Source organism: Centruroides vittatus, unplaced genomic scaffold (assembly GCF_030686945.1).
Source record: "Centruroides vittatus isolate TY-2023 unplaced genomic scaffold, ASM3068694v2 scaffold_1152, whole genome shotgun sequence".
Taxonomy (NCBI): domain Eukaryota; kingdom Metazoa; phylum Arthropoda; class Arachnida; order Scorpiones; family Buthidae; genus Centruroides; species Centruroides vittatus.
Window position 1 is genome coordinate 3,516,573 of NW_027122670.1, and position 26,426 is coordinate 3,542,998.

The 26,426-nt window shown below is 30.0% G+C and overlaps 1 protein-coding gene across 1 annotated transcript in view; it reads right to left on the minus strand.

The window, feature by feature from the left end:
• Window positions 1–26,426, minus strand: part of LOC136986574 (serine-rich adhesin for platelets-like) — a 109,225-nt gene that overhangs the window by 55,936 nt on the left and 26,863 nt on the right. The window contains exons 2-4 of the mRNA XM_067284153.1: window positions 24,171–24,419; window positions 7,198–7,365; window positions 2,928–3,163 (exon numbers count right to left, since the gene is read on the minus strand). Of these exons, the coding sequence (XP_067140254.1) occupies window positions 2,928–3,163; window positions 7,198–7,365; window positions 24,171–24,419 (653 nt within the window). The remainder of the gene's footprint in view (window positions 1–2,927; window positions 3,164–7,197; window positions 7,366–24,170; window positions 24,420–26,426) is intronic.

Genomic DNA, 26,426 nt, shown 5'->3' on the forward strand with positions numbered 1-26,426 from the left:
TAAGCAGACTGCAATATGATAGAAATGACTTCATACAGTCATTGATACATTTCCAATGTTTCACATGTAATTGCATGTGGCCAAAGCAAGCCAACAAATCACGAAGTTCTTAGTGGAAAGATATGAATGCATTGAAAAAGTTCATTTTGATGTGGCTCATTCTTAGATAGAATAAAATATCTTTCTTTCAAAATCTAATTAATGTAAATATCTAATGTTTATACAGTACAAACTTGGTAATCTGATATATAGGGGACCAAAACAGTATCAAATTAAAGATATTGTCATATTACTGGAAGTACAGGGTCTAGTCAAAAAATAACTGAACTTTTTGAATTGGGCAAAAACGGAGTGTCCTAATGTAGTGAAGTTGATAATGTTACACGATAACGCTAACACTACTGAGTAAGCCGCTTTTTTGAATTGTTGATATCTTGTTACATTCTCATGTTATTGTTTTTTGAGTGAAAGTGTTCAATGTCCATGGCAAATTTTGCAATGTGCAATTTATAACAGCAAAGATGCAATGTGAAGTTTTGTGTGAAACTGGGGAAAACTTTTACAAAAACATTTCAACTTTTGAATCAAGCTTAGGGAGAGGGATGCTCCATGTTGTACACAGTGTTGCAAATGGTTTACCTGATTCAAAAGTGGTCGTCAATTAGTTGAAAATGATTCTTGATCAGGAAAGCCTTCGATTTCAACTGATGACACTAACATTCAGAAAATCAGAGTTGTTTACTTTGAATTTTTGTTTCAAGATCAAATAGTCAACTGTCAGTACTATGCAGATGTTTTGAAACAATTGCGTGAAAAAATTCACAAAAAGAGACCAGAGGTGTGGCAAGACAACTCATGGTTCCTTCACCATGACAACACAGCTGCTCACTCAGCCTTGTCAATTCACCAGTTTTGTGCCAAAAATGAAATGACTGTCCTCCCTAACCTCCCTACTCACCAGAATCTGGCTTCTTGCAATTTTTTCTTGTTTCTAAAATTAAAATCAGTGCTGAAAGAACATCATTTTGACACAATTGATGACATTAAAACAAATTCATCACAAGCATTGAAGAACAGTCCAAAACAAGCTTACCAGGACTGCTTTGCAAAGTGGAAACACTGCTGGAACAAGTGTATGAATAGGGGAGGGGAGTACTTTAAAGGCAACAAAAACCAATAATCTAACTTGAAGAATAAACATTAAAAAAATAAAGTTTGGTTATTTTTTCAATAGACCTTGTAAAGTAAATTCAATGGTTTAATCATTAGAAAAGAAAAATTTATTTTTATATTATTACATTGCATTAATTAGAAACATAATCATATGTTATTGTATTTGATTAATTTAAAAACTCGAATTAATTGTCAATCCTTTTAAAATAATTTTCAATTGTCTTTTTCTGTTTTGTCATCTGAGTATACTGCCATCAGTGGAAATCAATGTTATCAAACAGATGGAGTCCCACAAACTTAATGAAAACTGGAATTAAATTAGGGGGAATTTGCAGCAGCAATAATAATTCTTGAGGGTTGACTACTGTCAGATTACTGGATATGTCAATGAAATTGCAAATGTAAGAACTACTGAAATTATATTATACTTCGAAATTCCAAATTGTAATGTGTCCATATTATAAAAGAATCATTAATTATCAAATGAAAATTAATGAAATTTAATCATAAATACACAGCACCTCTACTTACAAATATCAACTTATGAACTTTCAGACTTACAAACAATTTGACCATACATCTAAAATTTACATTTTGCATGAATTGTGAAATTCTGTTGACGGTTGTGGTGTCAAAGCCAGTTTTTAGCCAGTAATAAATAATAAATTTTTAATAAATAATTAATGTGGATTTATTTCGATTACATATTGTTAGTTTTGTTTTCTTGCAAATTCTGACAATCCATCACTGCTCATTAGGTGGTGTATAAGTCAGTAATGTTGGAGTAATGGCATTTTATTTTTCACTTACTTTGTAATTTTTATAAACTTTTACAATTAGTGCTTCAGAAATGCACCCAAAATGTAATAGTAAATCTGGCAGTGGAAATAAATGCAAACAGTGTCACTCTATTAACATGGAAACTAAACTTGACATTATAAAATTAAATGTGATAGGTGGAACACATCTGAAACACCTGCTACTAAGCAGTAGCAAGTGTGTACAAGTGTAATGGTATTCTATTAAGTACATTAAAGGATCAAACACTAAGTGGTTATTCTGTGTACAAATGTAATTTCCAGGTTAGTTTCGACTTACAAATATTTCAACTTATGACAAAACCTTGGAATCTAACCTATTCTTAAGTAGGAAAGTGCTTATATATTATAATTAAAGCTATTAGATTTAGTTGATAAACAGTGTATAAAAAATAATCTATATCAGTTTTTAAAATATTTCTGTTAAATGGAATGCAATTTATATTTCTTACAAAAACAATCTATTAAATAAAAGTTCTGAAAATTTTCTTTAATCTCAAGAACAAAAGTATTCATTGGTTTTTGTTAATCATTTTTTCCTCCCATTTCAATCACTTCTCTAATTATTTCTTATTTCTTAAAATAAATAAATTAGAGACAAAATTTATTTCAAATTAACAATTTACAAAAATTAAAGTATTATCTTGATAGGTATTTTTTCAAAATTTCTAGTTTTATTACGTTCTATTCTATATTGCATAGTCAATAAAATTACCATATAAATCTAGACATATCTATTTTAATACTGAGTCATTCAAATAATTAAACAATAATAGACAATTAGTAACTATCTTTCAGCAAATTATTAAGGTTTTACATTAATCATTATTCCATTGAATAATTATTGTATTATCTGAATGTACCAAAATATAATAAAACAACAAACTGCTAAATTTATAACAATGTATATTATATATATATATAAAAAAAGCTTACCCATCAAATGTAGAAAATACATCATTATTTGAATACAGTGCAAAAGTTTCTGGATGCTCAGCTAATCCATTATTACTGTATTGATCCTCATCAACAATTTTTGATACTAAATCATCTAAAGCTGATCTCTCTGTTATGGGACAATTTGGATTGAATGTTGGCATTTGATCACTTGAAATTAATGCATTTGAAGGGTTAAGAAATCCATCATTTTCAGAGCAATTTCTAATTCCCATCTAAAAAACATTTAATTATAAAGAATAAATTTAGAGATTAGAGTTTTATTCAAACATGTGTTTTCTTGGATGTAAGAGAAAGCGATAATTGATATAAATCAGTTAGCTCTAATAAAGCAGATTTTTAAGTTTATGATGTTTAATTACATTTTTTATCTATATTATATCAAATAATTATAATATTTAGATCTATATCAGTTATTTATTCATTTATTTTTCAATACACTGCCTTTTACATATTAACTTACAAAAATAATTTATTTTATCAATTTGGCATTACTGAACAACAAATTATGCTGTTTTAATGTTAAGGTTTTTTAATAAGCTAAAATAATTTTAATTTACACAGTCAAACCTTGGATTTCAAACTTAATTCATTTCTAAAACTTGTTCAAAACTCAATTAGTTCTCAAACCAAAACAAATTTTCCCATAAGAAAAAATATAAAATGGATTAATCTATTCCCAACCCCAAAACAAAGATTTCTTTTTTGTTTTTAGCTGTATTTCATGCATTAAAATGACAACAAATGCAATATAATATTATATATGTTACAGTAAAAACCCGTTTTTAGTGAAAATGCGTTTTAACTAGTTGAAACTAGTTTTTACTGGATGTCATTGTTATAACCCGTTTTGTCTAGTTAAAACTAGAATTTACTGCTGTACATGTTTTGATTTTAGATAAAACTAAAATCAAACATTAACTTTTAACTTTTAACATTAATTAAAACTAATTTTAGCTACATAAATATGTTTGGGGGAAATAAATAAAGTGATGATTGGGATTAAAACATTTGTATTATTTAATATGATATTTATTGAAAATATTGGTCACACATCTGTGTTATTTACATTAATTAACCCTTTGTCTCTGAAGGCACTGATCGATCGATACCCTGGCTTTTTAAGCAAAACTTCGAGGGTACCGATTCATTGTTACTTTGGTAAATATCAATTTTTGTAAAATTTATTAACAACAGATAATCTCATTCGATACGAAGTGAATAAAGTATAATATTTCATTATATTAGTTGATAGTAGTATATTTTGATTTCAAACAAATGTTTCATATAATGTGCAATAATTTCACAACGAATAAACATACATGCATAAGTGTTATATCGAATTGTACAAAACAATATTCTACGTCTCTCTGGCTCAGTGCCAGCAAACAACTATGTAACTAAACAATGTTAATTTTCACAAAATGTTACAAATTATCAAGTTTGTGTGTCAGTTCTGATATATATTATTTTTTTTCTTATAAATTTTTCTAATAAAATGTATTGTATTTAAAACTAAAGATATTAATAAATGTAGGTGATTTTTTTCATATAGATATAATGATAATTTGATTTTTGGTAAACTTTTAAAATATTATCGCCTGACTGACCTATATTGCCTTAGGAGGGATCGCAAAATAAACATAAACAAGATGTTGGGGGGAAAGGGTTAATTTTAAAAATATTGACCAAAACAATAGCAACAAAATATCACAAAACTTCACAAATATAAACCCCCCAATAATATATTTGAACTGTTCCACAACTGGGGAGAAACTAGACCATATGTCCCCACTAAAGTATATCCTTAGGGTAGTATTCAGTCTACAAATACGTAGTAAAAACAAAATTTTAGTGCTTAATTAAAGAGTTAAAAAGATCGATTGCAAATAAAATAACTTATAAGTTATAACTTACATCTAAATACCAACAACTACCGAATCATATCGGGCTATTTACGGCTATTACATAAATTATAAACTAATTTGGCATTAGAGGTAGACGTTAGGCTTTATCTCATATTAACTTTAATAATTATAATTTAATTAATTAATTTAAATAATTTAGACCTACTGGAAGAAAAAATCGTAGTGACAGCGAGTCAATAGAGAGCAGGGTGCGCGATCCTTGCATAATGAGGTTTGCACACTAATTTTTATTTGTGCGTTAATCAAACCGAATAGTTTTGCTGAATATTCGGCTATTCGGCCACGCTCCTGGCCGAATATTCGGTATTCGGCTGAGGCTGAATATACTATTCGTTACATCACTAATAAATATATATTAAAAGCAAAATGTTCCGTCACTGCCAACCAAAACCACTTTACAAAAAACTGCTATATATAGAGATTTGACTTTGCCTGGATAAAATATAACCAAATCGATCAAGACAGACAACAAGTACTTTTTATCCATACTTTCCGAAATATGTTTCAATTGCTTTGATTTAAATTTAAATTTTAATTAATTAATTTTGATTTTATTTTTAATTTCAGTTTTAGTTTCAGTGTAAAAACCAGTTTTAATTAACTGGTTACCTAGTTAAATAATACTAGGTAACCAGTTAATTAAAACTCTTGTTACAAATTAAATATTAATATTATAATATATAATAATAATATATTAATAAATTTTTGTTATTTAATTTGAGTTAAGTACCTTTAAACATGGATTCATGGATGTTATTTATATTATGCAAATGTCAATTAACATAGTTTTTATTAATTTGATTTAAATTCAATTGCAATACATACTGACAACTGGAAGTAGTATCTTGCACATTGAAATCTAATTTAAATAACATCATCATCGATTATACATGTCATGATATCTAATAATGCAAGACGATCTTAGTACCACTAACTTCTGAATCAGTAGTCCCTTCATTGATTGGTCAGGCCATCAACTTTCTTTAACACAAGAAGTATATGGAGTTGATTGTTTTTATCTCTAATCTGTGGCCAGCTCTTGCCGAGTAGCATGTTCAACAACTGAGTTATTGTATGTCCCCAGGGCAAATATAGAGTTCAAAAATTTGTTAATAAACTGAATTAGTGAGGCATTCAAAACCTGAGGTTTGACTTATATTTTAATTGACAGAATATCTAGCTTATGAAAAAATACACTTTTATAATATTGTTTAACTGATAAAATTGTTCAAAACTCAAATTTTAATATTTTTATGTGTTTTCTTTTATAATCACTATATAGTGTATTTTTATATATTTTATATTTTACATTTCTTAAATCTAATATATTAATGAAAAGTGCAATGGTTTAGTGTAAATTTGAAATAAAAGTTAATTATTAGTACAGATCAGATTTTAATTTAAGGCCTAATGTGTATGAGATCTGTTCAAAATAAATAAGTAGAATTTCTAAAAATATTAAACAAATATTTTTATTAATACAACATTCCTTTAACCTTGCATTGTTGGAACCAATGTAGTGCCAGGTTACAAATATGCTATTATAGGGTGAAAGTTTTTCCAGTTTTTTCGATCCTATGGACACAATTTTACATAACTTTGTGTGTAAAACTATACAAATCTGATTTTTGTGATTGTTTAACACACCATTTCAAGTTTCCCAGCCTACTCTTAATCTTGAATGGATTGAAACCAGCACACATTATTCTTACTTTGTGCTTTGCACACTTTTAATGTGTATAAATGTAAATTAAATACAGATGGACTAATTATCAAAGTACAAGAACAGTAATGTACTGTATCTGTTTCCATGATAATTATTAATTCCAAGTGTGATAAATATTTCTGCATGTCATATCAAACCCATGTACTAAAGTCTTTGGAAAAGTCTTTAGAAGAATCTTGAACAAGCTAACTGGTTTTACCTACCACAAAATCATGTTGTCTTGGCATTTGTCATCTCTAAAAGGAAAACCCACACCTCTTTCCAAAAACCATGTTTTGAACACTTTGACACGAAAATCTTAATTCTGGACCCACCCAGTGCACCAATAACCCCCAACAACATATTTGACATGTTGGCTAATCGGTTTGTCAGCATACCAGATGCTGGAATAACAGAACTTCATTGTATTAATATATGAAATGCATGAAATTAAAAAGTATAATAATTTAAAATTTGATTAAATACAAGCTCAAAATTATTGTCTCAAAAAGTAGGAAACAGTTAATAATGTATATTTATAAACTTTTTCTTTTAAATTATTTATATTGTAATAATAAGATATTAAAAGAATATTTGATATGTTTAAAGTTTTTACCTGCATATCGTTACTTGTTGGTGACTGATTTGATGCCCGAAACACTTTATGAGACCATGGTGAATAAAAAGACTGAGGATCACAATTGACAATGGAATTTTGTCTTTCGGGATGTGGCATTGTATTCTGTATTTCTGAATCATGTTTTATACGAGAGTATCCAGAATACTAAAATTAAAAAAATGTACAAGTAATCAATAAAAAGTTAATTTATAAACTATATCAATTACAACAATTACCAATATTAAAATGCATCATGAATTACTAATAAATACAGGAAATATCAACAAACTATTTTTAATTGTTTACTTTTTTACTGAAATTAAATAATATGCTCAAAACAAATATTAAAAAAATTATATTTGAAACATGATATACTAATGTAGTAAGTGGCTTTATTTAATAACTTACATTAGGAAAAAAAATGAATAAATACTAGTTTAATAACAATGACAGATAATTACTTCCTATTAAAAAATATAAATAACTGAAAAAGTGAATTTCTCTCACACACATCCATAGTTCAATGAAACATTATACAGTCAAACTCAGTTATAATAAACATGAATATAATGAGTTCATAGTTATAAGCAAAATGTCATAACAATTTTAATTTATGTTTGCTCATAGTTATGACAAATATAGTTCACCGATATACCGAGCAAATTTTTGGTAGCTATGCAAACATATATGCATTCTTAATTGTTCAAGTAGTAAGAAATGCTGTACCAAATTCTTGGAAGAGATAAAACTAAAAGGGTTACTTAGTTTTATGACCTGTATAGATTACAGGCCTATTTATCACTTAACTTTCTTTTTGGAGACCATCCCTCCCTTTGGTGACTAGTTTCTGGTCCTGCTCTGCCAATTTACCTAATCATCATTATGGTTGTAAAATTACTGTACAGTCTGCACAGTGAAAAAGAAGATATTAGTCAGCTTAAGGTGAAAGGATCTATTTAGATGAGAGGAAAGGTGATTTATGGGGAGTTGACACAAGGAACTGATCGCTTTCAGATGTTTTGTTTTTTAATTTCTTAAATGCACTACAAAATAACAAAAACTTAGAATTGTGTTAAAATTCTTGTTAAGTACTTTTGCAATTTTTAGAAAATATTGATGAACTTATGTTATAATCCTCTCAAAAGAACAATATGATAAACTTCTCCAATAGCCTAAAAACTGTTAAATAAAGGAATCAATAAATAAAGTAATGTTAGAATTAAAAGTAAGAAATAAAATTTGTAAAAAAAAAAAACAAACAATAAAATTGTTTTTGATAAAGATAGCTTAAAAACATTTTTAAAATGTAAAAAACAAAACAAATGAAAGAGATCAGATCCATGTGTCAACTCCTTCTATCTCTTTCACATGACAAAAACCCTTCCAGCTCAGGCTGACTCATGCCTACTCTTTCACTGTGTGGACTTTTTATACTGTAGTTAGAAACAAACCCTTCCATCAGAAACATGTCTATGAAGAAAAGAAAATGTCTCTCAGTTTACAAAAAAGCTTTTAGAAAGGTTTTATTGCCCTCTTTGACAATATCAACATTATGGAAAAATAAAGATTACTTCTTGCAGCTGAGGAATAATATAACAGAAACAAAAAAATTTAGAAACTGCAATCATGCAAACATTGATGAAGCACTGCTTCAATGGTTTACTCTACACAAAAGTGCTGAATTTTCAATAAATGGACCAATCTTGAAGGCTCAAACAGAAAAATGCTACACATTTGTATGCTACAATGGTTGGATGGATTGATTTAAAAACCAACATAATGTTGTTTATTCGAAAATTAGTGGAGAATCTTGATCTGCTGATCTAGTAACTGCAAATTAATGGATAGACCATGTTTGGGCAGAAATGAGGAAAGATTTCAATGACAAAGATATCTACAATGCCAATGATATAAAACATTTTTTAAATCTGATGCCTAACTACACATTTAACTCAAAGGAGGAAAAAATATGTTGGTTAAAAAAAAATCAGAGTCACTTGATAGTGCTCTTATGTGCAAATACAATAGGAACTGATAAGAAAACATTGCTAGTTATCAGAAAATTTTTAAATCCACGATGTTTTAAAAACAAAATATGAAAATGAAATTTTTAATGCAATCATCAATTTTAAAATTTGTATATAAAAAAAGTAAGTGAAACAGGGCATATTATTAATTAATATTATCTTTAATTACAAAAAATAAATTGTCTATTATTATTATAGTTTATATAACCATATTAATAAAAGTACAGTTTAATGTAATTACATAATTTTGTTTTTTTTTAATCTATCAATTTATTTATAATTAAAAAATAGAAGATAGATTTTATTCAATTACCAGCTACAAATTTTGCTGCCCACAGGATGCTTCCTGTATGTTGTAGTCCTGGGCAGCCACCTGTTCTCTCCTAGTTACGTCACTGCTCTTCACAGATATAAGGAGTAACAGTTGTAATGAGGAACCTTGCCAGTGCTCATTATAACCAAGTTTGTATGTATATAATCAACTTTTAGAATAATGTATTGATTGCTTCAATTGAGTATTTATTCTTTAATGTATATAATTTACTTATAAAAAAGGATTACTCCACCAAAATTTTATTATTAATTTTTTTATATTAGTTTTGACTCAAAGCACCTCTCATTTCTTTAAAATCTAATTACATTTAACATTTCTATTGCTTGAATGCACTTTAAATAATTCAGAATTATACTTTAATATATTTTAATGATATATAATTACAACCAATTCAAACAATATATCATATATTTTATTCTGGAGATATAATGGTTCCATATGGATAAGTTTATTAACCAAACTACTACTCAAGTTTACAAAAAGCCAGAAAATAATTTTTTTATTTTAGTGATTCTGGAATGTTCATCATTCCATCAGCAGACCACTGTAGTGTAAGAATGTTTGAATCACAGCATTTTTTTTTTCTTGAAACTTTTTGAGAAGTTGTTTTGTTAATCAACCTGTATATTCTATATGTAATTACTACATTTAACAGATATTTAACAGAATGTACTCAGCAAATAATTATTACATTATCAAAACACACCTTATGTTGCCGAGATAATTTATTGAAAACAAACTAATGTTTTCAGCCTATTCAATAGTAACTTCAGAATTACTACAGTGAATAAGAAAAACAAAGAATATTTGTTCACAAAAGTAAAAGAATATAAATAGATAATATTGGTCAGGTCCACATACACAATTTTCAAAAAGCTGGGATTTAAAAATTAACGCAATATTTTTTCATAACATAGTTTATTCATTTTTACAATACTGTACAGATGTCTAAAGTAACACAATGTAACAGACGAAGAAGAAACTGAATGACTACAGAATAAGTATAAGTTATATACAATATACTATTTTATTAACATAGAAACATTTTTCTACTTGAATTGCCAAATAAAAGTTAAATCTCCAAAATCTTCATGTGTGTACATTCTTGATAACAGCTACAAGCAATCATGTTATTAAAAAGTTCAATATAACTATAAATGTAAGTGTGTTAACAGTGTATCATATTAATAATTTATTTCATGAAAAAATACATTTGATAAATGCTTGTTCTTAGTTTTTGAGCTTTTTATTTATTAAATAACTCCAAATTAATTTTTATTTTTGATTTTCCATCGGATGAATAAATATATTTTTTACAAATAGAAGACAAGTCGCTCCAAAATTTATTAGACAATCACCATTTACTGTGATGTTCCAGAACAAAATTATAGACAGCTGGACCTTCAGTTGCATAGCCTAAAAAAAGGAAGGTCCAGCTGTCTATAATTTTGTTCTGGAACATCACAGTAAATGGTGATTGTCTAATAAATTTTGGAGCAACTTGTCTTCTATTTGTAATTTTTATTTATCCTGTTCTATATCAAATTTCTACAAATGAGAATTTCATATTTAATGTATTTCAGAAACATCCTAATAACAGTAATAGTTTATGTTTAATAATCTTTGATATTACTTTCATTTGAATGAATTATTTGGGAAACTAAATGTAAATCTAGTGTATACATTTTATTTTGCATTTTATTAAATTTACATATTCATTATTAACAATGTAAAAACACATAATTAGATACCAAAAATATCTTCTTTACTCATCATGTCCAATCACCAGGAACAAACTATTCTCCACAGCAGAGATGACCTTTCTTTAGAGGCTACACCTCTGCCAAATTATGTAAAACAGTCTAAAAAGTCCATAGGTGACAATCCGATCACAATTAAAAATATACAGAGAAACATATTTTTAATTGTGATGGGATTGTCACCTATGGACTTCTTAGACTGTTTTACATAATTTGGCAGAGGTGTAGCTTCTAAAGAAAGGTCATCTCAGCTGTGGAGAATAGTCTGTTCCTGGTGATTGGACATAGCGAGTACAGAAGATATTTTTAGTATCTAATTGCATGTATTTACATTGTTAATACTGTATTTCCGCCAGCCCTATTTTACATATTTATTTTCTAAGTACACTCAGTCTTTAATATATGACCAGGCTATGTTCTAGAAAAGTTGGCTTACAGTTGTTGGTTACAGCAAAATGCCAAATAATGAATCACTTAGCACATATACTCATGTAAAAGTCAAATTTTTTAGACCATTTAAAGTCAAATTTATGACATTGACTATTACAAGAATACTACTTTTGAAATACTACTTTTGAATACTACTTTGAATCAATGATATAAAACTATCATCATGCTAAATAATATCTTGAACTAGCAGGTAGGCCCGACATTGCTCGGGCAAAAGTAACGATAGCGAAGATTAAGATTATTCCATTATAGTCAACCTTACCCATTTTCACAGAATGCAAGAATTGGGTCCCCCTGTTCCAGACTAATTAGAGAATTTTTAGATGTGTCTAAAAATATGTTTGATTTCCCGCAAAAACAAAAAAAACTGCATCTGTGTCTTGCATGTCGCTTTCTCTTAACATTTCCATTGTTAATGGAAGTGTTAAGCCTTAATCCTGTCCCTCTCCCCTGTGGAGAGGAATTTCGAAAAATCCCTTCTTAGTGTGCATTCTCGTAACGTATCCTAATTGTGTACCAAATTTCAGCTTTAAACTCCTAACCGTTTGGGTTCTGCACTGATTATTATTATTATTATTATTATTATTAACTCATCTTGATTATATATGTAAATTTAGAACAAAACATCACTAGGTACAATATAAAATTTTCAAAATTTAAAATTTTTAAATTCACAAACAGAATTCAAGGCTCACAAACATAAGAACAAAAATTTTGAAACAAAAAGTAAACAAAAACAAAAAGTGCAATGGGACTCCAAGTATTTTTTATGACATGAGTCCATGGTGCATTATAATATGGGATGGGAAGTTGTTTGACTGGTTTTGCTATATAAGTGCTATACAGTTCCTCTTGTAACCTGAGGGATAAAAACAATTTCATCTTCAAGTATACAGAAAGAAGACACTTTTTAAAGCTTAAAGAGTTAATAAGTTTTTGAAACATTGTTTAAGGCATATTATTTGCAAAAACTATCTATTAAACCTTGATCCATTGGCTGGATTAGGACAGTCATGTTTTCAGGAAAATACTCAATCTACATTTTCAGATAATTCAGATAAATTTAGTAGATGTCCTGGAGTATTGTCAAACAAAAGCAAAGCTTTGTTGCTTAAATTTTTGTCTTCTAAATATTTTCTCATTTCAGGGCAAAAGTGAGTTTTAAACAAGCTTTCAAAGAGAATCTTCATCAAAGCTTTTTAACAGGATTTCCAAATCACAAGATAATTGTTTCTTATTCAATCCTTTTAAAGGTCTTCAATTTTCAGAAATATATATACCAAACATGGCATTAGCTTAAAATCTCCCCAACATTAGCATTAAGCAGCAAAGTTAATCATTCTTTGGAAATCCAGATGCAGACTGTCTTTTGAAACTTAAGTTCTTCCAATAGAATCCAGTCTCATCCATATTGAAAACTTGTTTGCATCCATCTTTTTCAATAATTCTTTTAAAAATGCTTGGAAACTCTTTAGCTGCATCTATAGCTGCTTCACCTTCATCTTAATGTTGTGCAAATTGTGTCACTTTAAAAATTTTTCAAACCAACCTCAACTTATTAGGAAAGCTTTATCGAGATCTTTACTCTTCAAATTTTTAAAAATACTTTTAGTCTTTTTTTGAAAAGTCATTAGGGTCATTGGCAACTTTTATTAGTTGTAGTCTTCAATCCATATGATTAATAATTTGTCCATTATTTTCATAATTCTGCTTCATTGGCAAGATAATTTTGACAAACTTAAAGGTTTAATTGCAAATGCTCTTTAATTTTTTCTCTGTTAATGCATATTGTTTGAACAGTAGACTTTGCAAATCCTTGTTTTACAAATATCAAACATTTTCTCACCAACTTCAATACAATTCAAAATGTCTAGTTTATTCTCTAGGGTGACAGGTTTCTGGATTCTCTCTTTATTTCCATTATTCTCCATATTCAAAGAACATTTCAGTAGCATTTTGTCCTCAAAAACTGAATTTTATTTAAAAGAAGTGCATTAATTAGAGCAAAATAAATAAAAAATATATTAAAAAGATTTTAACACACCAATGATGTTTCTAAGTTTTTAAACAGAAACACAAGCAGAAACAAACTCCTCTACATGCAACATACAGTCCAGAGTTTATTCTGCTACTGGATGATTTTTAAAATACATTGCAAAATTACACGTGATAAAATACATGCAAAATATGTAGGTCAAATGTTTTTAAATAAATCACTTTGTTAATGACATATTTGTCTGCACATGGTAATTCCAAATTCAAGCAGTCAAAACCATAACAAAAACTAACTTCACTAACATCTTACAACAATGTTGCCAGTTGATTTCAACATAAATAATAGAGAAGTTGTGGCCAATGTTTTCATTGCAAAAACACGAATGTCGGACGTTCAGCACTGCCATCCTGTAAGCCTAGAAGTTTGACAATGGCATTTGGAACATTGAGCATGATTCCACTGAAGTTTTCATTTAGTTTCCACTGACTGAAACCAAATGAAAACAGCCACAACCTCTCTAATAAAGAAGACTATTTCTATTTATTTAATTTTATACTACTACAGTATTATATTTAAAGAGCTTATCAAAAATTAAAATAATAAATAGTAAAATAGCTCAACCTGTCATTACAAAGTTATGAACATCACTTAGACCAACCTAAAATGTATTTTGGTTTAAAATTTACAGCTCTCTTCAATTAGAATGTTTTTGGTATAAAAGTTTCAAAAAGTTGTATAACAAGATTCATACAATAACATAACATCCACATGTTTAAAATATAATTATACAACATGACACAAAAAGTTAAACATATACTGCAAATAAAATATAATAAAAAATTTCTATTCTTTTTTGTTTTGTAATAAAATAAATAATAAACAAGTAAAATGCCAAAGCCATTTTTGGGACAAGACTGTCTTGGAGACTCAGGGCTCGACTGCGCACCGTTTTCTAAGAAAAAGAGAAAAATGAACACTCTCTCTAAATGTGGTTGACACCAGTACTCGGGGTACTGGTGTAGATTACAGCAGGCTTCATTGCCACTGTGGTTATGATGGATTGCATTGTCACGGGCCTGTTCTTGGCTACAGTAAACAGGATCTTTCAATGCTCATGGCAGGTCTCATTCTCATTCTCCAATCTTCTCTGGTATTGCTGGTTTTGAGTGCAATCATTCAAACTTCACCAGTCTCAGCCATGGCCACGACCACAAGGTTGTCAATGAAGCATTTTTGGTAAAATTAACCTATCTAATGTCAAAATTTCTCTCTGTTGCATGTCACCCCGGGTTGAATTTTTGTCAATGTCTAACAAAAATTTCCTGTTTTTGACAAAAATAATCATGGCTATTGTATAGTCTGAAATTATTTTTTTATTTTGCACAAACAAAATAAATATATTAATAAATGTAAAAACAAACAAAAATTATATTTGGAAGTTAGTTTTAATATAAAAAAAATTATAATGACTAGCACCATCTAGTTTCAAAAATATTCTGATGCTGAAATGCTAATATCTTGGGTCAACCAGTCAAGGTCAACATGCCACAACCAGAGATATGTCGAGAATAACACAGGACAGGTAAATGGGTTTTTCCAAAGATTTGTTTGTCAAAATTTGATTTTGCAACATTTGCATTTCAAACTTCCCAATGAGCAACACATGTGCAAATCTCGCACTAGTACCTGTTTATAGAAAGAGTATCAGCATTTTGTATTTTATTTTGACTCAGTTCTTGGTCCCCTGAGTACCTACAAGTCTGATTTTTTTTATGTGCGCATGATTTGGGCACCTAATACTCTGTGCCAAATTGAAACTCCTGACATGTACTCCTTCATACATCTAATGTATGGAGCAGTTGATGACAGCACGATTTTATAAACAAGACATAGTCTTGTCAATAAAAAATAAAACAGAATACAATATAAACAGTTACTTTATGTTATACTTAATATATCAGTAAATGGCATCTTGTAAGGAACTGAGCCCGAACCTTATTTTTTATTTTATTATTATTTCCGTTTTATTATCTTTTTGTTTGGGGTTTATGTTTATTTAGGACGAAGGTTCCCACCACTCTCTTGTTAGTAATGAAAAATGAAGAAAAAACAACTCACAGAGAAATAAGCGCCATAGGAAACATCTTGCGCACTTGCGCTGCCCGGCGGAAGTAACAGTCCGCAGAAAAAAAATGGGGGGAGTCCCCACAATCACTAGTAGAGAAATACTTGATAAACCGTCTTAAACATCCCAGAAAATTATGATAAATATTTTGTAAACGGTTTATAAGCTTTGTCGGAAACTTAAAGCTGCCAGAACAAAGTTAATGTTAGCAACTAAGTATGTAAATAAGAGGAGTAACCCAGCTCAAGTGTGACGTCACCTCACAGTATAAAACCCGTACGTTAACCGAAGAAGGAGAGGTGATTTCCAAACCGAGGTGAATTCCAAATCGAGACGACATTGAGAGCGAGGTTAATTCGAAAGCGAAGTATTTTCTGATAGAAGTCCAGATTGATAATTGGACGATCCAAGGTGTTAAAGAGGAGTTCGATTGACGATATCGAAAGTATTGAGGAAATAGTTTCTTCGTATAGTGAGGTGACGGATAGACGTTTAATTAGTAAGAGATTTTGTTCATAGTTTCTAAGTATTTGATTGTCGAATTTCAAAGGGGAATTAATATTAAGTTAAGCTAAGTAGCTAAGTTTATTGTCGGGTTGACTTGTTGATTTTCGTTAATAAATTTTGTTTGGATTATTGACCTTTGTACGTAGTACATTCTAGTTGCTAATTAAATATATTTGAACTTTTGATCTGACTTGATATTTATCGTTATTATTACTAATTTTTCGGTGCACGCTTAAAAGCCCAGGCCTGGCAAACTAATCTCGAATCCGCGTAAAGTACCCGTTAGGTTAACGGAAGTTTTACCGACCGTAATTATAGTCGGTTTCCTAAGATACTAAATTAAGTACTTTACAATCTTATTTTCTGCATTGATAATTGCAGGTGTGCAGTTTGATACATTTATTGGCACAAAGTACAACATCACATTCAGCACAGTAGAATATTGTTTTTTTCCTGATACTTTTTTTACTGCAGACTTTACAGTACATTGAGCATTAGTAACTAGAATACTTTCAATGAAATGGTATTCTATTAATCTCTTCACTCTGACTGCTGCTTAAGGTTGAGCAGAAGGCATTCTTGGTATTTCCTGAATACTTTCTTTCAAATAACTCCACTAAAACCCATCAAAAGTACTAGTACACTAATATATTTAAAATAAATACAATTTGACAACCGTTTTTGACCTGAAGCAGGTCCATATTGGATCAAAAATGGTTGTCAAATTGTATTTATTTTAAATATATTAGTGTGCTGGTACTTTTGATGGTTTTTTACTGAAGTTATTTAATTGGTATAACCAGCTTTGAGAAGATTCAGTACTTTCTTTCACCAGAACAAGAGAAAAGTCTTCTGCAAAATCAGTCATCATGATCTTGCAGTCAAAAAGATTTTCATATATAATTCTTCAATTATAAAATACTAAATTGAATAAATAAAAGAAGAGCTTGCATCATCACTTTACTGTTCACCACCAAAAGCTCCATTATTACAGTACTTCATCTTATTGATGTCTATTTTGTACTCATTATATTCCACAACAGATGATGGCTTATCTTTTCATGTCTCCCCATGAGCCTGCACTTTGATCATCTCATTGTGATGTCCAGTAGATAGAATGCACACATCATTCACATCTTTCCATTTTATAGCCAACATAGATAGCACCTTTCCTTTTGGTCACTCTCACTTCTCTCCCTCTAGTTTAGATGCTAAAGCAACCCTTAGGAGACCTAGGTCAGTTGCATCTCACTGTACCAGTTGCTACTTCTTGTATGTCCTAGCCGGCATAGCTATTTATAGAAAACAATCTTCACTAATGATTACCGATACATATAAGATTAAATACAACCTCTTCAACCTTAAGATTTCCGGTACCAAATGGCGAAAGTTAACGAACTAACATTTTCGATTCTCCACCGAGATCTTCGTCAGGTTCATTGACACTTGCAAATTGGAATGCAATGAATATAGAACGTTTTTGAAATTCAAAAGATTTCTAAGTTTCAGTATTAAGGATTTACATCCCAATGGTAGACTTACTCTGTATATAGACATGGGATAAACATTATTTTTCTTACATTCCAGAAGAAAAATAACATTTCAGACTTTTTAGTAGGTTCTCCACTAACAGACAGAACTTGTGGAAAGGATCTAAGTCCTGATTTCCTCATGGTACTGCAGTTTCACTGTCAGCAACATGCAAGAATATAAAAAAAAATAGGTCTTTAATCTGTCACATTCTTACATAGTTGATAAAAGAAAACAGGTGAAACATACTTGTACTCCAATAATCTCAGTTTCAGTTTAGGTGAGCATAAAGTACGGTACAATGCCAAAAAATGCTTCAGGTCATCAACGGTCACAAGTTTCTGAGTTGCATGATTGGAATGCCACATCAGATTATCTGCTTGTTTTTCTTTTTCAGCGTCTTTTGTTGTTAGTATGGTAGAGAGTCATTTATCTGAACACTGGTTATCCAAAACATCAGTTATCCGAACGCTTTCCAGTCAGACTGTGTCGTGCTGAATCGATCTTTTTTGAAACTAGATTTACTTCTAAAGTATAATTTTTATGTTTTTATATTTTTCAATATATTTATTTTGTTTTTACAAAATAAAGAAATAATTTTTAACAATATAATAGCCTCGATTATTATTATAAAAATTTTTGTTAGGCTTAAAATTTATGAAAATTCAACACGGAGCGACACACAACGGAGAAAAATTCAACACGAAGCGACATGCAATGGAGAAAAATTTCGACATCGGACAGGTTAATATATTTTTTTGTACATAATTGGTTATCCGAAAAATCAGTTATCCAAACAACCCCAGTCCCCAATTGATTCAGATAAACGACTCTCTACTGAACCTGTTTGTTCCCCAAAGTGTTCAAAAGAGAATCATCAAGAAACATCCCAAAAACCTTTTTATAGAGGTATCTTCTCTGAAATCACATTGCCAGGAATTTCACAAATACCAGCAAAAGGTGGTAGCTGTGGTAGATTTATGTCCAAACCCCAACCTTCATCTCCAGAAATATGTTGCTATTTCCTTCACAGTTATTACTCATCTTCACTATCACCTTCCTCATGATATCTTTCTTTGTCTCCATCTCCTTCAGTATAGAATTCTTTGGCAATCACATCACCAGATTCTTCAATATCATCATCTGAAACAATTGGCAAAGGATCATCTACCAAAGAGCTTTCAGACTTGAGAGAGAAAAAAGCAAATGATGAAGAGCTTTCACTCTCCTGCCTTTCTTCTTCTTTCTTTGGGTTTATGTGGAGATGTCAGCCACTTGGGCTATATTCTCTGATGAGCTGCCGCCTGGTGGTTAGTTGAAGTGACCAGTTTGGCAAATAAACAATTCCAAGGCCACCATGTGCTGGCTCAGCGGAACATTGGTGGATGGCCAGTAAATCAGAATTAACCACTTGCCGTCCGGACCCGAGTTAACTCGGGCAAGTTTCATAGCGTTACAAACAAAACGGTACTTTTGGCCCGGAAAAATTTTTTTTTTTTTTTTGCATCTTTGGAATGTTTTCTAAGTCTCCAAATTTTTTGAAAAATTTTTACCCGCGCGAAAAAATTTTATTGCGATTTTAATTAACCTTTAATGACGCACGATTAACGCTCAATTGTTTTTTTATGGGATTTTTTTATAAAACTTCATTCATCCTTCTAAAGTTCTAGAGCGCCGATTTTACTTCGGTAAAGTTATTTAAAGCTATTTTCTGTTGTCAAAAACAACATCCAATAGTTTTTAATTTTTTCAATTAATAGATTTTATTATATATACGTTTAATTAAGTCGGGGGGGTCGGAAATTTCAATTAAAATCGTAATTTTAAAAAAATATTTAGAAATATACCGCCATCTAGTATTCACCCTACTTTTTACCCTTCTCCTCCTGAGAGTTTCATGAGAATGTCCCGCGAAAGAGGACACCAGCTGTTCTCAAGGTCATCCAGCTGTGTAAACAATGACTCATCGGTGTCAGATTTCGCGCTAAGGCGAGAAAAAGGAAATTGTACTTTGAAGCTTTTTCTTCAAAATTAACACATTTCTTTCGTTTTTTTTCAGTTTTAAGTATTTTTTATTGATTTTTATATAGAGTTCTAATTAATTAATACATCAAGAGGTTAATGAATGGGTCAGGTTGAGATTGAGAAACAGATTCATACTGAGGGTATGTCGTAATGTGAGCGTTTGAGCTAGTAGTGATATGATATTTCCTCTGTGCTGCAGTAAGAGCATGGCAGTGAGTTGCAAAGGTGATGGGAGTATAAAAGAATGCATTCAGCAGGGCCATGTCCATGTGGAGGCAGACGAGCAAAGTTTCGGTTTGGCGGGACAAGGCATATTGATAAGGCCACTTGGTGAAGGGGTAAAGGTGGTCGTGCCCCTACTTGCGAAAGGCTTGGTGTCCATGCATCAATGAGGTTTTGGATGGTTGATCTTCTGATGCTTCGAGAGAGATCATTCGGCTGTAGTGGGCACCATATTGTGCTAGTAGGAGTGCCGGTAGGAGTCTCAGTCAACGAAGCAGCCTTGTCAGCCGCTTCATTGACTGGGATGCCTGCATGGCCCAGGGCATTTTGCATTCATTTTTTGAAGTAATTATTATACAACATGAACTGTATAGTAATTGTTTTCTTATATCTGTGATGTTGACTTGCTAAACATTAGAGTATCTACTGTAAATAAACTAAACAAATAAATATTGTAAAATTGTTCTGATGAACTTTCAAAAACTTCTCATTTCAAAATCGTATCCAAAATTGTTGCAAATCATGTCAAGTTCCTGCTATTTGCATATATTACCATGCAATCACAGTGGGGAAATACATATCCCTATTATTGCCTCTCACAGGACAATTGCCATTAAACTTCAATTATTCTCACTCTAACATACTTGTAAATGATTTTCATTTGTCTCAAAAGGTAAAGAAACTGTTTTTTAATTATGTTGCACCACTTTTTTTTTTTAATTTTGAAGACACCTTAGTAAAATTGAGTTATAAACAGCTATGTCATAATAGCATAATGGCAGAATTCCCAGCAAAAATAGGGGTGTCATAAAAGTATGAGATCAGGACAAGAGTGTTAATCATGGCTTACAAACTCAAGCATAAGTTCCAAGTGGTATAAGTATAATATAGCATAATAATACTATACCATGCAGCTTGTGTAAATGCCCAGAGTTGTTGGTATTGTGATGAGTCTTTTGCCAAATTTATCTAGCCATAAAATTCCCAAGTAGCTCAATAGGAGACAAGTCAGGTGACTATGGTGGCCATTCCATGAGTTGCAGCACAACTACTGTTATAAATACCACTTACAAGTTGGATGTGTGCTTAGGATTGATTATCTTGTTGAAAGACAAGACACCAACAAGATGTCGACCAGAGGACTGAGCTCTCTGGTCAACATAGAAAAGTATTTAATTATAGCCTTGTTTGTTCAACACTTCCTCAATCCTGTACACATCACCTGTCTTATTTATAGCAAAGCATCCTCATACCATAACATTACAGAACCCATCATGCTTCACTGTAAGCACCATAAAGTCTTCTTTTAGTCTCAAATTATTTTGCAGTGAAAAAATATTCTACAGTTTGGTCCAGAGTTCAAACTTCGACCCACTTCCATTCTGCTATGGACCAGTTCTTGTACTGTTTTGTCCACTTCAGTCATTTTAGCCTTATTATCACTTTACAGAATCTGGAACCAGTTATGTACAAAAAACACACCTTTCTCATAGTTCTAGTACCGAAAAATTTATTATCAAAAACATTTTCAACCTCTTTCAGGGACCTGCTTCAGGCTACAAGCATTGCTTATTAAATGTTGGCCAAGACACATTAAATTTGGAATGTTCTAATAAAAATGTTCTTCTGATGTCATATCTAAAGCTCAGAATTCAAGATGAAGCACCTCACCTTTGGTAGTTTAGAGATCAGATACACTTCATTTGTATTTATTTGATGTTTATGTAACAAATAAGCTACATTTGTTTGTACCTTTTTCATCTTTCTTCCCTTTTCTTTAATGATTTAACACTATTTCCCCCTTTTTCCTAGATTTTTTTTTTCTTATCTTAATTCATAATAACTATTTTTTTTACAGAAAAACAGTATAAATGTATTTATTAAATATAAAGTAATTTAGTGCTTTACTATTTGTGGTTTACAATAACAATCAAACATATGAGATTGCATTTCCAATATTTTTTCCTGCTGTTTGGTAATTCCAAAAGTGCCAAGATCTAAACTGTATGAATTGGCGAATTCCTTCAAAAATGAAGGTACTGAAACTGATGGAAGTATACTTCATTGTAATATATGTAATTCACTTTTGTTAGTTGATAAGTATTTGTCATCTTGAATGAAGCAACACATGGAAAAATTGAAACATAAATGTTATTAGGGAGCTACACAGGTCATCAAGGTCTTATAGGAAATTCACTAAATAATGCTGCCAATCAATCAGAAAATGAATTCTATCAAGATCTTGTAACAGCTTTTCTACCATCAGGAGTGCCACTGTAAAAATTAAACCAATCATTACTGAAGAATTTTATGGAAAAATATACAAACAGACCAATGCCTGAAGAAAGCATATAGTGAAAAAGATATAGAGCCAGTCTACAAGCATTTCTTTGAAAAAATCATTTCTATTGTTGGTGATTATCCTGTTTGTTTATTTCATTATAGATGAAGCCATGGATAACAAAAAATTATTCGTTTTAAACGTCATTCACAGACAATCTAGTTACTTCAATGTCCATCAAAATGTATAAACTACCAAAAACAAATGTCTCATCTGTCATGCAAGTTTCAATAATATCTATTCAATGATTTGGCCAGATGGAATAAAGTATGACCTTGTGTGGGAAGTGGTAGCAGATCAAACTTTGTACATGATTTCAGTATTTTCAAACTTGAAAATGATGTACCCTAAACTTAAACATGTTACTTGCATCACACATACCCTACACAGAATTTGTGAATCCATTCATGTCGAATATAGCAAAACTAACAATTTTATATGAGATGAAAAAAATCCTTTTAAAATGTTCATCTCATCTTCAGCTGTATAGAGAAATAATAAACTTAGAGCTTCTTCATAAACCTATAATTACACGATGGGAAACTTGGTTTAGTAGCAGATGCTTCCTATTGTGAAAACTTTACTAAAATAACTGATTTCATCAACAAATGGATTAATCTAGCTCAGAAGCAGTTTTGAAAGAAAAAAAACCAATTCTTGATAAAGACTTAGATGATGAGCTGTTAGCTGTGCATGAATACAAATTTTTGTGTACTTCAATAACTCAGTTGGAAGAACAAAGTTTATCAACACAGAAACAGTGGAAAATTTGCAATGCTCAAAAAAGATTAGATGGGTTTAGATGGCAAAAAAAAGTTAGATGGCAAAATTTAAATTAGAAGCAAGTATTTTTAATAATCCTGACATTGATGTGCTTACTGGAAATGCACTGACCTTGAATTTTGAGTGAAAACAAAATATGCACCACTCATTTCAATGGTTGTAGAAAGACCATGTTCAATTTACAAAAACTTCCTTCGACCTAATAGAGGTCTTACATTTAGTAACATTGAACACATGCTTGTGGTGCACTATAATAATTTTGTATTCAATTGAAAAATTAATCTCTGTTGTACTTTAATAAATTATTTTGGAATTTTCTAAAATCAGTACTGTTTAATTTTTATAACTACAACATATTTTGTTTAAAAAAATGTATATTTTTTTGTCTGTTTTCCAGATTTTTCTGCACCTATTTCATCCCTTTTTCCAGATTTTTTGCACCTTAAAACCCAAACCCTAGTCATATCATTTGAATAAATTATAACTGGTCTTAAACAATGATAGAATACAGAATAATAAATCAACTAAAATGCAATACATATAATTATATATTATTCAACTACAATTTGAGCATCCATTGTTTTTCTTAAGGGGGTTATCAATGAATACACACCAAGCATCAAATAGCACATTGGATTCCTAACCATTAATACAACATTCTTTCAGCATTGCATTATATATCTCCCAAGACTAAAGTTCAGAGGTTTTGTATGTCGAATACTCATCTTAAACACATTAAATTAAAATTTAATAATAATTCCCACTTTTTTACATTCATGTACAAACTCATTTCAATTCATTGTTATATTCCTTTGATTTAATCATTATAAATAAAGCTGCATAAATACAATAACAAAATATTAAAATTACCTGTCCATTTTGAATGTGATTTTCAAAGTTCTGCTGATGTTCAGTATCAGCTTTAAATCCATATGCATATGTTGATAAACCAAGATAACTAGGAGAATCACCAGATCCTTCTAAATTTGGTCTAGTTCCAATATTTCCCAAAGTTCCGGATGCATAATTGCAGAATAAATCTCTATTTAATAGTGAATTACTGGTATGAACTTGATTACTCTGTAGAGCACCTTGCTGCCAAGAATTTAATCCATGGTTCTAAGAAAAAAAAATAGTGGATTAGTATAGATGTAAAAAGTTATTAATATGAAATTTTTAAGCAAAATTTAAATATAGTACATTAAGTAAGTACAATAAATATTTTTAATACAATAATTGTTGAATTACATAACTTTATTTATGTGTTAAAGATGATAGAATTGTGCCTGAAAGTTAATTTTGTTAATTTTAGGTTTGTTATTTCTTTATACAGCATATTGTGGTTATATTTTAAAATGATATGACTTGTGTTTCTATGTCGATTATATCTATTTTTATCTTTAGAGTCCAAGTTGTGTGTTGTGAACTGTACTGGCTAAATTGCTGATTAGGTTGAATATAGTTTGGATACCCCAAAAATTGGTTTCTGGGGTAACTAAAAACCAATTTTTTTTAACCAGTACAATTCTCAACAACACTCACAACTTGAACCCTAAATATGGAAATGGATATAATTAATATAGAAACACAAGCCATATCATTTTAGAATATACCACAATATGCTACCACTGTATAGAGAAATAGCAAACCTAAAAGAAACAGAAAAGTTAAGAAAAGAAAAGTTAACTTTCAGACACAATCCTACTATCTTTATTAGCCTTAGGAATGGAAAGGACTAGATGGAAGACTAATAATCTTAGGGTACCAGGGGTATATAAAGTTCCTTTGAAATTGACAGCTTTGGCCACAAACTTGAATATATCAGTTCCACCACAAAGTCACTCAAAATAAGACTAGCTGAATACAAACATGACATCAACAAAAAGAAACTAAACATCACCCTAGCCAAGCCATGTACTGTACATAACAGATAATGAGGTGCATGCCTTCCTTGACAAGGCAACCATCATCAAAAGATCAAAACATGCAGACTCCATGAAGATACTTGAAGCATTAGAAATATTTAAATTTGAAAAAAATGCCTTTGCGTAAATTTAAAAAAGACAAAAAACAAATATCATACACATGGCAATCCTTATACGACCATGTGTCAAAATATGACATAACATGACATAGAGGGAATACAATGAAAAGTTCTGTTATTGTTGTATAGTCTTAAATAAAATATAGAACTTACTGGAATTGGTCAAATAAAATAAACGTTTTTTTTGTAAATTTTTTTTAATTATTTTTGTATAGTCTTAAAATGTTAATTTTAATTCTATATTTTGTAATTTTATATTTATTGTTACTTTTATTTCTATTTTATATATCTCAAGAATCTCTTTTGTTTAAAGTTTTCAAAAAACATCATTGTTCAATTTAAGCATTCCATCAATGAATATAGAATCAAGACCTGAAGATCTCCAATTGCAAATCAAAAACATTAGTAGAAAAAACTTTTTTGAATTAACTGTTACTGGAAAATAATTTTGAGGGCTTTTGATTGAAGTGTTTAAAAAAAAAAATACTGCCTGTATGAAAAACTAGAAGATTGATTCCAGACCTTAAATACCAGTAAAAATAAGATAATAAACCAATTAATACAATTTTATGTATTCAAATCTATGTATTCCTTTCTACATTCTGTTACATATGATGTATCCTAAAGACACCTGAAAAATTAAATAATAATCTTGCTGGCAAAACTTTGAGAGAATTTTAAATTAATAAATTAGAGTAAAGACTAATGTCACTTACTTATGAACAAAATTTAATAAATTTATATTATTTATATAAACTGTATTTTAATTTTATTTTTTATTTGACTTTTTCAATTAAATATCAAAACACTATTAGCTTTTAACAACAAATGGCATACAAGAACTATCCTAACTATTAAAAGAAATCAGAAGAAATCAAACTCTGAATTAAATTTTTTTCTGATTGCTTCAATTGCAAAATAAATTGGAATAAGACTGTCACTATACACAATCAAATAAGTTATAAAGAACATACAAAGTTTGAAATTTACTTGAGTGTAAGTGACAGCCTTTACAAATTTAATAATTTTTTTTACATTTTTTTTTAATAAAAAGACCAATTTTCTAGAAATGTGAATATTTT